Here is an 18,052-nt window from a genome sequence, read left to right as displayed (position 1 = left end):
CTACCAGGCAGCCTAGGAACTTATTATAAAGTATTGATTCTCTCCAAGCTGGAGTTTGCACCAATGCCGCAATCTACCAGCAGCCTTGTTGACATACTTTCCTGCAAATTTCATTTTAGCAGCAAGCTCCTTCTTATTTAATGTGTGTGTGTGTGTATGAGTGTGTGCAGGGCTCATAAGGCTTATTTTGTGCATTGAAACAGCTTCCTCTTTTAGCATATTAAGTACAGGGAGTCCACTGAGTTATGAAACACAATTGGAAATTAGAAACACCGAAATTTCTGTCGCTAACCGAGGTCATTGGTTGTAGTATAGAGTCATGCTGATTTTGCAATCTTTTGGCTTGGTGGGCATAGCAGGGGAAGGATACTGCAAAATCCCCATTCCCCCCTCACTCCAGGGGAAGGATACTGCAAAATCCCCATTCCCTCCCCACTCGAGGGGAAGGATACTGCAAAATCTCCATTCCCTCCCCACTCCAGGGGAAGGATACTGCAAAATCTCCATTCCATCCCCACCTCAGGGGAAGGATACTGCAAAATCTCCATTCCCTCCCCACTCCAGGGGAAGGATACTGCAAAATCTCGATTCTCCCATCCAGGGGAAGGATACTGCAAAATCTCCATTCCCTCCCCACTCCAGGGGAAGGATACTGCAAAATCTCCATTCCCTCCCCACTCCAGGGGAAGGATACTGCAAAATCCCCATTCCCTCCCCACTCCAGGGGAAGGATACTGCAAAATCTCCATTCCTTCCCCACTCCAGGGGAAGGATACTGCAAAATCTCCATTCCTTCCCCACTCCAGGGGAAGGATATTGCAAAATCTCCATTCCCTCCCCACTCCAGGGGAAGGATACTGCAAAATCTCAATTCTCCCATCCAGGGGAAGGATACTGCAAAATCCCCATTCCCTCCCCACTTCAGGGGAAGGATACTGCAAAATCCCCATTCCCTCCCCACTCCAGGGGAAGGATACTGCAAAATCCCCATTCCCTCCCCACTGCAGGGGAAGGATACTGCAAAATCCCCATTCCCTCCCCATTCCAGGGGAAGGATACTGCAAAATCCTCATTCCCGGGGAAGGATACTGCAAAATCCCCATTCCCTCCTCACTCCAGGGGACGGATACTGCAAAAATTCCCATCCCATCCCATTCCCACCCCATTCTGGGGTCAGCTAGAGGCGGCATTTGCAGTTTCTCCGAACTACTCAAAAGTTCTGCTACCGGTTCTCCCAAACCTGCTGAACTTCACCTCTGTGTTACATTGCGGGCCTTCACTTGAAAGAGGAAGTGGTGAACCAATCACGTTAGCTTGGATTACCCACCTTTTAGCCAATCACATTAGGTTGGATTCTATAGGTGGGACTGTCCCCCGACAGAGATCTAAGGGGGCGGGAAGATTTTCACCAGTATCTAAAGAACCTCCAAGAACATGGTTGACCCAATTCCAGAAACCCTGAAGACCGTCATCTCCGTGTCAAATCCTCATGATGGTAAAGGAATTCCAGAATTTTTTCTCCTTCTGAGTACGAATAGGTGAAGGGTCAAGTTCCAACAATTGTGACATCCACAACAGATGTGACAACAACAGAGCAACGGGCAAGTGTTGAAGAGATAAGAAAGCTACAAAGTCCTTGCAACTCCTTGGCTCTATTATCCATCCAGAAAGCCCAGATTTCTTGTTCATATTACCAGGACAAAATCTTAACTATTCCAGGATAATCCTCTTTTTTTTAAAAAGAGTTAAAAATGGCAAGTCATTTCCCCCAAAGGTTTCCATATTAGTATTAGTATTAGTGTTGGTATTGGTATTGGCATTGGTATTAGTATTAGTATTATACCTCTCAGCTATTACGATTTATGTATGGTTTATATGGGTTGTATGATTGTTTTTTATTATAAGGGCTTTAAATACTGTTTTCAATATTGGATTTGTACTCTGTATATTGCATATTGTGAGCTGCTCCGGGTCTTCAGAGAGGGGCAGCATACAAATCTAATAATAAATAGTTTAGTTTATAGTTATAGTTTATTAGATTTGTATGCCGCCCCTCTCCGAAGACTCGTAAGACTACATAAATTAGCATTAGTATTGACAAAATTGAACGGGTCCAAAGACGGGCTACAAAAATGGTGGAAGGTCTTAAGCTTAAAACTTACTAGGAAAAGACTCAATGAACTCAATCTGTCTAGTCTGGAGGACAGAAGGGAAAGGGGGGACATAATTGAAACATTTAAATATGTTAAAGGTTTAAAGAAAGTTCAGGAGGGAAGTGTTTTTAATGGGAAAGTGAACCCAAGAACAAGTGGACACAATCTGAGGTTTGTTGGGGGAAAGATCAGAAGCAACGTGAGAAAATATTATTTGACCAAAAGAGTAGTAGATGCTTGGAACAAACTTCCAGCAGACGTGGTTGGTCAATCCACAGTCACTGAATTGAAACATGCCTGGGATAAGCATATATATCCATCCTAAGATAAAGTACAGGAAATAGTATAAGGGTAGACTGGATGGACCAGGAGGTCTTTTTCTGCCGTCAATCTTCTATGTTTCTATGTTTCTATTGTGGCAGGCCAAAGTCTCCAACTCAAAACTCCCCTTTCTTTTTTTTTTTGGGGGGGGGGTGGCGAAATTACCGAAGAGAGAAAATAATAAAAAGTGTGTTAAATTAACTGCCCTCCCCTTTGTTCTTTCCCTTGAGAAGGCAACATATCATATCAACGGAAGATTAAAGACTTGGCAGTTCTCAAAGGCATCCCCAAAGGCGATGGATGGAATTTCACAATCCTTTCCTTCCTTTTCACACACCGCAGCACACCACAAACACACATACACACACATACACACACACAAAGCCTCCCCGCGTCATTCCTTGGCATTTTTCCGACTCCCTCCTCCATTTCTAAACTTTGCTCACCCGTTCGGAGTAGAAGAGACAAAACAACTCAGCTTGAAGGTAGAAGGTAAAGTTTCTTGAGAAAGTTCCGAAACCCAGCGAGCGTCTTGGGGAGTGGATGATGGGAAGGTTTGGAGTAGGGAGACAAACAACTCTCCTGAGCTGGAGTTTGATTTTCTTGGTTTGTGGGGAGGGGGGGCTTTCCCCCACGTCTCCTTCCTCCTTCCCTCCCCCCCTCAAGGTCCTTATATTTTTCCTCCTTGTATTTCCAGGTGGAGCCGGTAAAGGGCTGTTTGTTTAGAGACCTAGTTTTTTTAAGAACACCCCCCCCCCCAAAAAAAAAATTAGGAAAATGGGTTTGAATGCATCACTTTAAAAGAATCAGAAAATTGTGACCCGAATGCAGATTTGAGTTTTATCATTCCCAAAGCTGGGTGAAAAATTCTAAGCAGGGATAATTGCTTTTCTGAGATCTGTGCTTCCTTTCGGGGGAACTAGAATGGATTTGGACATCTTCCTTGTCCTCCTTCTTTCTTCCCTTCCTTCCATCTCTCCTTTCTTTTTTTCTTTTTTTCCTCCCTCTTTTCCTTCTTTCCTTCCTTCCTTTTTTTACTCACTCACTCCCCTTCATTCCTTCCTCCCTTCCCTCCCTCCTTCCCTTTCTTCCTCTCTCCCACCCTCCCTTTCTCCTTTCTTTCTTTCTTTCTTTTCTCCCTCCCTCCTTTCCTTTCTTCCTCTCTCCCTCCCTTCCTCCTTTCTTTCTTTCTTTCTTTCTTTTCTCCCTACTTCCCTTTCTTCCTCCCTCCCTCCTTTCCTTCTTTCTTTCCTCCCTTCCTTTTTTACTCCCTCACTCCACTTCATTCCTTCCTCCCTTCCCTCCCTCCTTCCCTTTCTTCCTCTCTCCCTCCCTCCCTTCCTCCTTTCTTTCTTTCTTTCTTTCTTTCCTCCCTCCCTCTTTCCCTTTCTTCCTCCCTCCCTCCTTTCGTTCTTTCCTACCTTCCTTTTTTATTCAGTCACTCCCCTTCATTCCTTCCTCCCTTCCCTCCCTCCTTCCATTTCTTCCTCTCTCCCACCCTCCCTTTCTCCTTTCTTTCTTTCTTTCTTTTCTCCCTCCCTCCTTTCCTTTCTTCCTCTCTCCCTCCCTTCCTCCTTTCTTTCTTTCTTTCTTTCTTTTCTCCCTACTTCCCTTTCTTCCTCCCTCCCTCCTTTCCTTCTTTCTTTCCTCCCTTCCTTTTTTACTCCCTCACTCCACTTCATTCCTTCCTCCCTTCCCTCCCTCCTTCCCTTTCTTCCTCTCTCCCTCCCTCCCTTCCTCCTTTCTTTCTTTCTTTCTTTCTTTCCTCCCTCCCTCTTTCCCTTTCTTCCTCCCTCCCTCCTTTCGTTCTTTCCTACCTTCCTTTTTTATTCAGTCACTCCCCTTCATTCCTTCCTCCTTTCCCTCCTTCCTTCCATTTCTTCCTCCCCCTCTCTTCCTCCTTTCTTTCTTTCTCTCTCTCTTTCTTTCTTCCCTCCCTCATTCCCTTTCTTCCTCCTTCCCTCCTTTCCTTCTTTCCTACCTTCCGTTTTTACTCACTCCCCTTCATTCCTTCCTCCCTTCCCTCCCTCCTTCTCTTTTTCCTCCCTCCCTCCCTCCTTCCTTCCTTTTCTTCCTTCCTTCCTTTTTTCTTCCTTTCTTTCTTTTCTCCCTCCCTCCCTTCCATCGAAAGGAGGAAATCAAAAATGTAAATATACCAATAGCAAAGGAACAAAACACAATACATAATCATACGATACATTGTACACAATATGGTGTATTCTTGTCCACAACCTTAGAAGCAGATGATAGAAAAAGAAGAGCAAGAGTTAATTAAGCATTCCTCCAAAAGAATGCAGAGCCTTGGATGAAACTTTGGCCTGATCTCCGAGATTTCTTTTTCATAGAGTTAATATGTCTTAGGGAGACTCGGTTACCCCAAATGGAGACGCTGCCTGACGGGGGTCTCGAAAGACCCTTCCACATCAAGACGCCTTTGCTGGAAAGTGTCGCTTTGTCCCAAAGGGCTGGAACCCAAGTCTACATGAAGTTGGAGAACGTCCAGCCAAGCGGTTCCTTCAAAATCCGAGGCATCGGCTATTTTTGCCAACAGGTGAGTGGCTGAAGCAGGGCAGGTATGTTTTATGGGCAACAGGGAATGTCCTGGGCTCTGGTCACAACTTGTTTGTCACCTGGGAGATTTGCATAGTTGCAAACTGTTTGCAGAGGCACCAGTGGTGAGATTCAAACATTTTTTACTACTACGATCTAATTATAACAATAGCAATACAGAGGGGAAAAAAGGTTATTATTAAGAATTTAAATTATATTATCTTCTTTCTGTGCTTAAACATTACACCATTCCTTTCATTTTATAAATATATCATTTCTAATTTAGCAATCATTTTTTCCCCCAAGGACAAATGGAAACGCTAAAGGAAAACAAACATTTTTCTTTTTTAAAAATTTCAGATGGCTAAGAAGGGCTGTCGACATCTGGTCTGCTCCTCAGGTAAACAGTTGCTCTCTTTCCTTGGTCTTTCTGCAACATCTGGAACCCCTGGGTAGCCCTGACCTCTTTCTGGCAGGGACCCAATGCCTCGCAGCCATGATTATTGTAAAATGTGTAGGTTTGTTTCTCTAAAGGTGAAAGAGACTGTAATGAATTTACCTTCTCTGTCTTGCACAAACAGGTGGTCCTCTATTTACAACAGTTCACTTAGTGACTGTTCAAAGTTACTGGGGAAAAAAAGCACTTATGACCATTTTTCACACTTACAACTGTGAAATAAGCGCTTGGCCTTATTGCCATGCACTCAAAAGCCTGGTTGGGTTTATTATCAGGGGAGGTCTTATTCTGGGGAAAACAGAGTATATACTAGAGAGAGAGAGAGATTAGAGGAGATAGATAGATAGATAGATAGATAGATAGATAGATAGATAGATAGATAGATAGGTAGGTAGGTAGGTAGGTAGGTAGGTAGATAGAGATTAGAGAAGAGAGAGACTAGAGGAGATAGATGATAGATAGATAGATAGATAGATAGAAAGAAAGATAGATAGATGATAGATAGATAGACAGATAGAGAGAGAGAGATTAGAGGAGAGACAGATTAGAGGAGATAGATAGATGATAGATAGATAGATGATAGATAGATAGATAGATAGATATTAGAGAAGAGAGAGACTAGAGGAGATAGATGATAGATAGATAGATAGATAGATAGATAGATAGATAGATAGATAGATAGATAAAGATGAGAGAGAGAGAGAGATTAGAGGAGATAGATAGATAGATAGATGGATGGATGGATGGATGGATTGATAGATAGATAGATAATAGAGAGAGAGAGATTAGAGGAGAGAGAGAATAGAGGAGATAGATAGAAAGATAGATAGATGATAGATAGATAGATGATAGATAGAGAGAGAGAGAGAGAGAGAGAGATTAGAGGAGATAGATAGAAAGATAGAGAGAGAGGGGGGGAGAGAGATTAGGAGAGCGACAGATTAGAAGGGGGGGGAGAAAGAGAGATTGAGGAATATATGTATAAACTGGAGAAACAAAACAACCACTTCACATTTGAATGGCACACCATAGGAGAACAAACCCTCCAGGACCAGGGTCAGCAGTCCATCTGCATTTGGAAAAAGACAAAGGTCAACTCTTTTGAAGACAGCAAAGTCCACTTTCTGGACAGAGAGGAGAAGGGTGAAAGAGGCCAGATGTGTGACAACGAAACAGCTCTCTCTCAACAGAGGGGGAGGGATATGACACCTCCCGTCTCCGGTTCACAACACTGTCCTTTCAGCAGGTCCAAGAAGGGTCCACGCCCGTTTGCACGCGGATTCAGGTGACCCTGACGACAGGGGCAGATTGCTATTACCGCTGTGACTGGCACACTGTGCGCTCAGTTTTGGTTCTCTGGCACGCACACTCGCTCATCCCAGAGTGCACAGTTTCCTGGCATGCGCCGAAAGCAAAAATGCACTGAAATCTCACAAGGGCATAGAGGGGTGCCTCAGTTCACAAACTTAATTCCTTCCGTGACCAGGTTCTTAAGTAGAAAAGTTTGTAAGAAGAAACATTTTTTCCCATAGGAATCAATGTAAAAGCAAATAAGGCGTGCGATTGGGGAAACCATAGGGAGGGTGGAGGCCCTGTTTCCTCCCAGGAGATTCCTAGAGAGGCCCCACGGAGGCTTCTCCATGCCTTTTCCAGCTCTGTTTCTTCCCAGGAGATTCCTAGAGAGGCCCCACGCAGGCTTCTCCATGCCTTTTGCAGCTCTGTTTCCAACCAGGAGATTCCTAGAGAAGCCCCACGGAGGCTTCTCCATGCCTTTTCCAGCTCTGTTTCCTCCCAGAAGATTCCTAGAGAGGCCCCACGGAGGCTTCTCCATGCCTTTTCCAGCTCTGTTTCCTCCCAGGAGATTCCTAGAGAGGCCCCACGGAGGCTTCTCCATGCCTTTTCCAGCTCTGTTTCCTCCCAGGAGATTCCTAGAGAGGCCCCACGGAGGCTTCTCCCTGCCTTTTCCAGCTCTGTTTCCTCCCAGGAGATTCCTAGAGAGGCCCCACGGAGGCTTCTCTCTGCCTCTTCCGGTTACATTTTCGGAGGCTCGGGTTTGTAAGCGGGAAATGGTTCTTGAGAAGAGGCCAAAAAATCTTGAACACTCGGTTCTTATCTAGAAAACTTCATAAGTAGAGGCGTTCTTAGGTAGAGGTACCACTCTACTTGCACGTGAGAATTTTTGGTGATTTTCTTTTTGTTTCCATGCATGCGCAAAAGGAACAAAAGTCCCCAAATCGCCAAAATTACTCGCATGTGAACGTCCTCGCATGAGATTTTACTTCCTGTGTATGCACGGAAGCCAACCTTTCTGGTAGCGGCTCACTAATGGAAGCCATCCCTGCTTTGAATTGTCGCTAAATAAATTACATAGGAACATAGAAACATAGAAGTCTGACGGCAGAAAAAGACCTCCTGGTCCATCTAGTCTGCCCTTATATTATTTTCTGCATTTTATCTTAGGATGGATATATGTTTATCCCAGGCATGTTTCAATTCAGTGACTGTGGATTGACCAACCACGTCTGCTGGAAGTTTGTTCCAAGCATCTACTACTCTTTCAGTAAAATAATATTTTCTCACGTTGCTTTTGATCTTTCCCCCAACTAACTTCAAATGGTGGCCCCTTGTTCTTGTGTTCACTTTCCTATTAAAAACACTTCCCTCCTGGACCTTATTTAACCCTTTAACATATTTAAATGTTTCGATCATGTCCCCCCTTTTCCTTCTGTCCTCCAGACTATACAGATTGAGTTCATGAAGTCTTTCCTGGTAAGTTTTATGCTTAACACCTTCCACCATTCTTGTAGCCCGTCTTTGGACCCGTTCAATGTTGTCAATATCTTTTTGTAGGTGAGGTCTCCAGAACTGAACACAGTATTCCAAATGGGGTCTCACCAGCGCTCTGTATAGCGGGATCATAATCTCCCTCTTCCTGCTTGTTATACCTCTAGCTATGCAGCCAAGCATCCTACTTGCATCCTACTTGTTGTCACTCGAGGGTTACCTGTAAATCCTTCCATCCCTTGCTTCTCCACCATTCACCAAGAACTGAAGAAGCTTCTTAGATGGGATGTGAAACCTCTTCAAGGAAAAAACAAAGCAAGTCCAGCTGCCTCTTGTTAAAAGTCCCTTTAAGATTCCCATAGAAAGCAATTTTCTCTCTTCCTCCTCCTCCTAGGTGGAAATGCTGGTTTGGCGGCAGCCTATGCAGCCAGGGAACTGAGGATGCCGGCGACAATTGTCGTACCCCGTAGCGCCACAGAGTTGACGATAAAAAGGCTCAAGCAGTACGGAGCAAACGTGGAAATCTTTGGAAAGGTAACAATGGAGAAATTAAAATGTTCCAGGATGAAGGAATAGTTTTGGCTTCCTCGGCTAAGAAACGGAGTTGAGCACTAGCCTAGAAAGCCTAGAACTACGGCACCTAAAACACGATTTAAGTATTGACCACAAGATCATATGCTGCAACGTCCTACCGGTCAATGACTACTTCAGCTTCAACCACAACAACACAAGAGCAAGCAACAGATTCAAACTTAATATGAACCGCTTCAAACTTGACTGTAAAAAATACGAGTTTAACGATCGAGTTGTCGAAGCATGGAACTCATTACCGGACTCAATAGTGTCAACCCCTAACCCCCAACACTTCTCCCTTAGACTCTCCACGACTGACCTCTCCAGGTTCCTAAGAGGCCAGTAAGGGGCGTACATAAGTGCACTAGAGTGCCTTTCGTCCCCTGTCCAATTGTCTTTCCTTTATCTCATATATGATATATATTTTCTTCCTTTCATATATCTTCTCCTCTATTTTCACTTTTATCCTTATATATATTACTTCATGTCTATTTTCTTCCTATGTATTTGTGTATCAGACAAATAAGTAAGTAAGTAAGTAAGTAAGTAAGTAAGTAAGTAAGTAAATAAATAAATAAACTATGCCATTGAATTGGACACAACCGACAGGGAAAACTTTTACCACCCGCTAGTACAGTAATGTACAATTACCGTATTTTTGGAGTATAAGACGCACCCTAAAAGAGGCTGAAAATTCAGATTCATCTTATATTCTGAATGTAGTGTTTTTTTTACCAACCCTAACTAGCTACTAACGGTCTTCCCAGCTCTTACCTTGAGGCTCTTCCATTGTTTCTCTCTGAGAAGAATGTTTTCCAAGCCCTAAGTCTTTGCAGGGTTTATTTCATTACTCTAACTTGCTCTGAGTAAGCTTCTTTCCAGCCCTAACCAGGTGCTAATGATGTTCCCAGCTTTTAGCAGCTTGCAGGCTCTTTCATTGTTACTCTCTGCAAAGAATGTTTCCCAAGCCCTAAGTCTTTGCAGGGTTTTTTCCATTGCTCTACTTGCTCTGAATGTTTCTTTCCAGGTGCTAATGATGTTCCCAGCTCTTACTGGCTTGCAAGCTCTTTCATTGTTACTCTCTCCGAATAAGGTTTTTGTGAAGCCCTAACCAGGGGATAAAATAATGTGCTGAATCTGACCGGACTAAGGATGCTAGCCAGATGACTATCTGGTAGGCAGATTTCCACACACCCCTATTTTCCGCCCCAAAAACTAAGGTGCATCTTATACTCCGAAAAATACGGTAGCTTATCTGATCATGTTCTCTTTCTGGTCCTCCTGGTAAGGCTTGGCATTCATTGTTGGGAAGTATTTTTCTGCAACAACAACCGGTAGATGGCAGTGTTTACAAATACAGTGGTACCTCTACTTAAGAAGTAGAGGTTCTTAAGTAGAAAAGTTTGTAAGCAAAGCAATTTTTCCCATAGGAATCAATGTAAAAGCAAACCCATTAGGAAAGAAATAAAAGCTTGGAATTTGGGTGGGAGGAGGAGGAGGAAGAAGAGGAGGAGGACAGTTGCTGCCCAGAGCGAAGGGAGCGTTTCTTTTCTCTGGGTGCTGGCAGAGGTTTATTCCCTCTCCAAGTGCCCATAGAAAGGAAAATGCTTTGTTTGCTCTGCACTGCCAAAGCCTCCTTAAGTGCCACCGAAAGGCTCCTCTGGCAGCCCAGAAAAGCCCGAGATGGCCAGGATTAAAGGGCAAATGGCAGGAAACTGGCTGGGCCTTCGTGCCGCTCTCAAATTTTCTGGGAAATTTTTCCGGGCTCAGGTTCTTAAGTAGAAAATGGTTCTTAAGTAGAGGCAAAAACATCTTGAACACCTATCTAGAAAAGTTCTTAAGTAGAGGCGTTCTTAGGTAGAGGTACCACTGTATGAATTTATATGTCAGTGATGAAGAACCAAAAGAGCGCATGGGCGCGCCCACACCCATAATGCAATGCTCTCACCCCATGCATGCACAGTCAACTGCCACATCAGTAATGGGTTGCAGCAAATGGAAGATCTTAAGCATAAATCTTATCAGGAAAGACTTCATGAACTCAACCTGTAGAGTCTGGAGGACAGAAGGGAAAGGTGGGGGACATGATCGAAACATTTAAATATGTTAAAGGGTTAAATAAGGTTCAGGAGAGAAGTGTTTTTAATAGGAAAGTGAACCCAAGAACAAGGGGGCACAATCTGAGCTGAATTGGGGGAAAGATCCGAAGCAACGTGAAAAAATATTACTTTACTGAAAGAGTAGTAGATGCTTGGAACAAACTTCCAGCAGACGTGGTTGGTAAAGCCACAGTAACTGAATTTAAACATGCCTGGGATAAACATATACCCATCCTAAGATAAAATACAAAAATAGTATAAGGTCAGACTAGATGAATCATGAGGTCTTTTTCTGCCGTCAGTCTTCTATGTTTCTAAATTGAATGGGTCCAAAGATGGGCTACAAAAATGGTGGAAGGTCTTAAGCATAAAACTTATCAGGAAAGACTTCATGAAGTCCATCTGTATAGTCTGGAGGACAGAAGGGAAAGGGTGGGGGACATGATCGAAACATTTAAATATGTTGAAGGGTTAAATAAGGTTCAGGAGGGAAGTGTGTTTTTTAATAGGAAAGTGAACACAAAGAACAAGGGGGCACCATCTGAGGTTAGTTGGGGGAAAGATCCGAAGCAACGTGAAAAAATATTATTTGACTGAAAGAGTAGTAGATGCTTGGTACAAACTTCCAGCAGACGTGGTTGGTCAATCCACAGGAACTGAATGTAAACATGCCTGGGATAAACATATATCCATCCTAAGATAAAATACAGGAAATAGTATAAGGGCAGACGAGATGGACCAGGAGGTCTTTTTCTGCCGTCAATCTTCTATGTTTCTAATCTTGGCAGGTCTGGGACGATGCCAACGATCGAGCGATGGCACTAGCCAAGGCTGATGGTTGGGTCAATATCCATCCTTTCGATCACCCACTAGTATGGTAAGAATCCCTATGCCAAGGTGGCCATTCCCGAATCACCCTTCTCTTTCGGAGGAGGAAGGAGTGCAGGTGGTCCTCGACTTGCGACCACAATTGAGCCCAACATTTCTGTGGCTCAACGAGACATTTGTTAAGGGGCCCCTGGGACGAGCCGTAAAAGGAGATCATGTGACCCTGGGATCATGTGACCCCCCTCCAACCTTGGCAATTTTAAGCCTGGTGGACTTCAACTCCCAGAATTCTACAGCCAGCTGGAATTCTACGAGTTGAAGTCCCAGAATTCAATTTTTTTCAATGTGGGGGGTGGAATCGAATAAATACATAAATAAATAAATTTAAGTCCACTGCCTGTGGAATTCTGGGAGTTGAAGTCCGCTTGCTGTAGAATTCTGGGAATTGAAATCCACTGGCTGTGGAATTCTGGGAGTTGAAGTCTGCTGGCTGTGGAATTCTGGGAATTGAAATCCACTGGCTGTGGAATTCTGGGAGTTGAGGTCCGCTGGTTGTGAAATTCTGGGAGTTGAAATCCACTGGCTGTGGAATTCTGGGAGTTGAAGTCTGCTGGCTGTGGAATTCTGGGAATTGAAATTCACTGACTGTGGAATTCTGGGAATTGAAATCCACTGGCTGTGGAATTCTGGGAGTTGAAGTCTGCTGGCTGTGGAATTCTGGGAGTTGAAATCCGCTGGCTATGGAATTCTGGGAGTTGAAATCCACTGGCTGTGGAATTCTGGGAGTTGAAGTCCGCTGGTTGTGGAATTCTGGGACTTGAAGTCCGCTGGTTTTGAAATTCTGGGAGTTGAAGTCTGCTGGCTGTGGAATTCTGGGAGTTGAAGTCTGCTGGCTGTGGAATTCCGGGAGTTGAAGTCCGCTGGCTGTGGAATTCTGGGAGTTGAAGTCTGCTGGCTGTGGAATTCTGGGGGTTGAAGTCCGCTGCCTGTGGAATTCTGGGAGTTGAAGTCTGCTGGCTGTGGAATTCTGGGAGTTGAAATCCGCTGGCTGTGGAATTCTGGGAGTTGAAGTCTGCTGACTGTGGAATTCTGGGAGATGAAGTCCGTTGGCTGTGGAATTCTGGGAGTTGAAGTCTGCTGACTGTGGAATTCTGGGAGTTGAAGTCCTCTGGCTGTGGAATTCTGGGGGTTGAAGTCTGCTGACTGGAATTCTGGGAATTGAGGACTGCTGGTTGTGGAATTCTGGGAGTTGAAGTCTGCTGTCTGTGGAATTCTGGGAATTGAGGTCTGCTGGCTGTGGAATTCTGGGAGTTGAAGTCCACCAGGCTTAAAGTTGCCAATGTTCGAGACCCCTGGCCTGCAGCACGCTTTTTGCCACAAATGTGGTAAAATATGGGGAGTTCCTTCAAGGACTTGGGATTTTATTCCCCTTGCAGGAAAGGCCACAACAGCATTGTCCACGAGCTGAAGAGGTCTCTGGGGACCACCAGACCTGGAGCTATTGTGCTCTCGGTTGGAGGCGGTGGTCTCCTGGCTGGAGTGGTCTCTGGTTTGCAGGAAGTGGGCTGGTCGGACGTCCCCATCATTGCTGTGGAGACCAGAGGAGCTGAAAGTTTGAATGCAGCCATCCAGGCGGGTCATCTGGTCACTTTGCCCGATATCACCAGGTATGTTTTGGTCTGGAGCTGAACTTCATTGCAAGGTGGTAGAAGAATCCTTCCTTCCTTCCTTCCTTCCTTCCTTCCTTCCTTCCTTCCTTCCTTCCTTCCTTCCTTCCTTCCTTCCTTCCAATTTTCCTTCCTAAACTTCCATCCTGCCATCTCTTTTATATCACCAGGTATGTTTTGCTCTGGAGCTGAACTTCATTGCAAGGTGGTAGAACAATCCTTCCTTCCATTCTTCCTTCCTTCCCTCCCCTTGTCCCTCCCTCCCTCCCTCCCACCCTCCCTCCTTTCATTCCTTCCTTCCTTCCCACTCATTGTCCTTCCTCCCTTCCCTCCCTCCCTCCCTCCTTTTTTCTTGCCCAAGATAGTTGGGGCAAGAGGCTGACTCTGTAAACTGCTTAGAGAACCCTGTGAAATGGTATATAGGTCTAAGGGCTAGTGGTCTCCCTCCCTCCCTCTCTCCCTTCCTCCCTCCCTCCCTTCCTTCCTTATCACTGCTCATTTAATCCTGACCGTCACAAGGTCGACTCAGCCTTCCATCCTTCTGAGGTGGGTCAAATGAGGACCCAGATTGTTGGGGGACAAGAGGCTGATTCTGTCAACCGCTTAGAGGGGGCTGCAAAAGCTCTACGAAGCGGTATATAAGTCTAAGGGCTATTGCCATTCCAAATTGCAAGCTTGAATTGTGACGCAAGACGGGAAACAATAGCGAAATACATGCTTGAAAAGGCATGGGGGGGAATTCTACCCTTCCATCCCCAACCTTTTGGGTTGATCTTTTCTACACCTGCCTTTTTTTTTAATCCCCCACTTCTCATTCTGCAGTGTGGCCAAGTGTCTTGGGGCGAAGACGGTGGCTCAGAGGGCCTTAGATTGTACCACGGAAAGTCCAATCGTCTCTCATGTTCTGGAGGATGTGGAAGCGGTGAAAGCCGTAGAGCAATTCCTGGGTGAGTTTGGGAGGTTGACTCTGAGAGACTCGGCGCAGTGATGGCGAATCTATGATGGTGTATATGTGTATGTATGCATGTATATGTGTGTGTGTGTGTGTGTGTGTATTTATTTATTTATTAGATTTGTATGCGGCCCCTCTCCGAGGACTCGGAGCGGATATGCTGTATATATGTGTGTGTGTGTGTATAGATAGATAGATAGATAGATAGATAGATAGATAGATAGATAGATAGATAGATAGATAGATAGATAGATAGGACAGAGACAGAGACAGATGATAGACAGACAGACAGACAGACAATGATAGGTAGATAGATAGATAGATAGATAGATAGATAGATAGATAGATAGACAGACAGACAGACAGACAGACAATGATAGATAGATAGACAGACAGACAGACAGACAGACACAGACAGATGATAGATAGACAGACAGACAGACAGACAGACAGACAGACAGACACAGACAGATGATAGATAGATAGATAGATAGATAGATAGAAAGAAAGAATAGATAGATAGAAAGGATAGATAGATAGATAGATAGATAGATAGATAGATAGATAGATAGGACAGAGACAGATGATAGACAGACAGACAGACAGACAGACAATGATAGATAGATAGATAGATAGATAGACAGACAGACAGACAGACAGACAGACACAGACAGATGATAGATAGACAGACAGACAGACAGACAGACAGACACAGACAGATGATAGATAGACAGATAGATAGATAGAAAGGATAGATAGATAGAAAGGATAGATAGATAGATAGATAGGTAGATAGATAGATAGATAGATAGATAGATAGATAGATAGATAGATAGATAGATAGATAGATAGGACAGAGACAGATGATAGACAGACAGACAGACAATGATAGGTAGGTAAGTAGGTAGATAGATAGATAGATAGACAGACAGACAGTCAGACAGACACAGAAAGATGATAGATAGATAGACAGGCAGACAGACAGACAGACACAGACAGATGATAGATAGATAGATAGATAGATAGATGATAGACAGATAGACAGATAGACAGACAGACAGACAGACAGACAGACAGACACAGATGATAGATAGATAGATAGATAGACAGACAGACAGACAGACAGACAGACAGACAGACAGACAGACAGACAGACAGACAATGATAGATATATAGAGAGATAGACAGACAGACAGACAGACAGACAGACAGACAGATATAATTATATAATTGTATTGAGGGATTTTTGCTTTTCGTGTGTTTCTCAGAGGATGAACGGATCTTGGTAGAGCCAGCTTGTGGTGCCTCGCTGGGTCTCTTTTATTCGGGAGACCTACAGAAGCTGCAGGAAGAAGGAAGACTAAGCAAGACTCTGGATTCCATCGTTATCATCGTTTGCGGTGGGAGTGGGATCAGCCTGCAGGATCTCCAGGCTATGAAGAAACACCTGGGCATGAAATGAAGTTACCTGTTTCCAGATGCACGATACCCCACTCCTCCCTCTAGTTAGATACAGTGGTACCTCTACTATACTCTACTTATGAACTTTTCTAGAAAAGAACCGAGTGTTCAAGATTTTTTGGCCTTTTCTCCACTTACAAACCCGAGCCTCCGAAACTGTAATCGGAAAAGGCAGGGAGAAGCCTCTGTGGAGCCTCTCGAGGAATCTCCTGGGATGAAACAAGGCTGGAAAGGGCAGGGAGAAGCCTCTGTGGGGCCTCTCTAGGAATCTCCTGGGAGGAAACAGGGCCATAAAAGGTGGGGAGAAGCCTCTGTGGGGCCTCTCTAAGAATCTCCTGGGAGGAAAAAGGGACAGAGAAGGCAGGGAGAAGCCTCCGTGGGGCCTCTCTAAGAATCTCCTGGGAGGAAACAGGGCCAGAAAAGGAGGGGGAAAGCCTCCATGAGGCCTCTCTAGGAATCTCCTGGGAGGAAACAGGGCCTCCACCCTCCCTGTGGTTTCCCCAATCACACACATTATTTGCTTTTACATTGATTCCTATGGGGAAAATCGCTTCTTCTTACAAACTTCTCTTCTTAAGAACCCAGTCACGGAACGAATTAAATTTGTAAGTAGAGGTACCACTGTATTTAATCAGAGCCATTTTGGGACTGAACTACCATTGTTCTGAAATGGTGTAGGGTCTGCTTGGGGAGGTGGGGTTGGACTAGATGACCTCCAAGATCCCTCCCAACTCTGTTTACTTTGTAATCTGCAATCTAACGCAGCCCCAATTTAAACAAGACACTTCCCTGTTTGGTCCCAATCTCCCCTTGTTGTTCTGAGCCCCTCCATCCGAGCCGTTGTCTTTGAGGCCCCCAGCCAAAAGCCTTGGCAGCGCCGGGAGAGAAACCGTCATAATTAAAAATAATTATGACAATAATGCAGGCAGACAGTAGCCAAATAAGTGAACCTAAGACGGCGCACTCGCTAATTGCAGCGCGGGATTGCCGTCAAAACAATGCGAACTGTGGATAAATATTGATGGGGCTAAATAATAACTGTACGCAAACAATGCAGGAGTTTGCCCGGGGAGAGAGGAGGGGGAGGCAGAGCAGTTATTTAAAGAAATGGAAAGAATCGTAAATCAAAATTTAAATAAGACTGCCGAAGAACGCTCCCACGGAGACAACATTAAAAAGCAAAGAGGAAGTTAGAAACATAGAAGACTGACGGCAGAAAAAAACCTCCTGGTCCATCTAGTCTGCCCTTATACCATTTCCTGTATTTTAACTTAGGATGGATCTATGTTTATCCCAGGCATGTTTCAATTCAGTTGCTGTGGATTGACCAACCACATCTGCTGGAAGTTTGTTCCAAGCATCTACTCCTCTTTCGGTCAAAAGATATTTTCTCACGTTGCTTCTGATCTTTCCTCCAACTAACCTCAGATTGTGCCCCCTTGTTCTTGTGTTCACTTTCCTATTAAAAACACTTCCCTCCTGATCCTTATTTAACCCTTTAACGTATTTAAATGTTTTGATCGTGTCCCCCCTTTCCCTCCTGTCCTCCAGAGTCCAGACTATGCAGGTTGAGTTCATTGAGCCTTTCCTCATAGAGTTTTATACTGAAGACCTTCCACCACTTTAGTAGCCCGTCTTTGGACCCGTTCAATTTGATCCATATCTTTTTTTAGGTGAGGTCTCCAGAACTGAACACAGTGTTCCAAATGGGGTCTCATTAGCGCTCTATACAGCGGGATCACAATCTCCCTCTTCCTGCTTGTGATACCTCTAGCTATGCCGTCAAGCATTCTACTCGCTTTCCCTACCATGTTGACTATGTTTGAAGATTGGATTCCATTTCTTCTGGAATATAGTCTGGACATTTCTTTTTTCAGAGTAATAATTAGCCTCAACAAATGTAATTTTTTAAAGTGATTATTTACATGTGGCCATTTTGTCACTTTTCATACCAATTTAGCACACTTTCCTTGGTTTATTTTGAGATTCTTGATGTAATAATTAATCCAATAAACACAAAAACATACTTTATTTGTTTCTTCTTTATACAAAATAAAGAAACTAGGAGCAAAAAAACCCTATTATAATACATCCTCAAAGAGCCTTCCAGCAAAGTTTGGTGCAAAAGTCCTTAACCGTCTTCCAATTATTTTCTTTTCTCTCTCTCTTTTAAAAATGTTTGCTGTTAGTGGGGAGTGGTGGTGAGG

General features: G+C 44.2%; 1 protein-coding gene across 2 annotated transcripts; it reads left to right on the top strand.

Annotated features, from left to right (window-relative positions):
- Positions 1-2,840: 2,840 nt before the first annotated feature.
- SDSL (serine dehydratase like) lies at positions 2,841-17,871 on the top strand. 2 transcript variants are annotated; one of them, XM_070763088.1, is made up of 8 exons: positions 2,841-2,966; positions 4,836-5,025; positions 5,385-5,424; positions 8,660-8,799; positions 11,726-11,814; positions 13,202-13,432; positions 14,255-14,379; positions 15,653-17,871. In XM_070763088.1, the coding sequence occupies exons 2-8, from the start codon at positions 4,855-4,857 to the stop codon at positions 15,844-15,846; spliced, it is 990 nt and encodes a 329-aa protein (XP_070619189.1). In that variant the 5' UTR covers positions 2,841-2,966; positions 4,836-4,854; the 3' UTR covers positions 15,847-17,871. The 2 variants fall into 2 exon arrangements, with proteins under 2 accessions (XP_070619189.1, XP_070619190.1); XM_070763089.1 differs by having other exon boundaries at positions 4,820-5,025.
- The last annotated feature ends 181 nt before the right edge of the window (positions 17,872-18,052 follow it).

Source organism: Erythrolamprus reginae, chromosome 10, assembly GCF_031021105.1.
Source record: "Erythrolamprus reginae isolate rEryReg1 chromosome 10, rEryReg1.hap1, whole genome shotgun sequence".
NCBI classification, from domain to species: domain Eukaryota; kingdom Metazoa; phylum Chordata; class Lepidosauria; order Squamata; family Dipsadidae; genus Erythrolamprus; species Erythrolamprus reginae.
This window is presented reverse-complemented; position numbering and strand designations above follow the sequence as displayed.

Coding starts and splice junctions, on each gene's coding strand:
- SDSL (XM_070763088.1), top strand. CDS start 4,855: ATGGAGACGCTGCCTGACGGGGGTCTCGAAAGACCCTTCCACATCAAG. Junction 8,800..11,725: donor ACGTGGAAATCTTTGGAAAG/GTAACAATGGAG, acceptor TAATCTTGGCAG/GTCTGGGACGATGCCAACGA. Junction 11,815..13,201: donor TTCGATCACCCACTAGTATG/GTAAGAATCCCT, acceptor TTCCCCTTGCAG/GAAAGGCCACAACAGCATTG.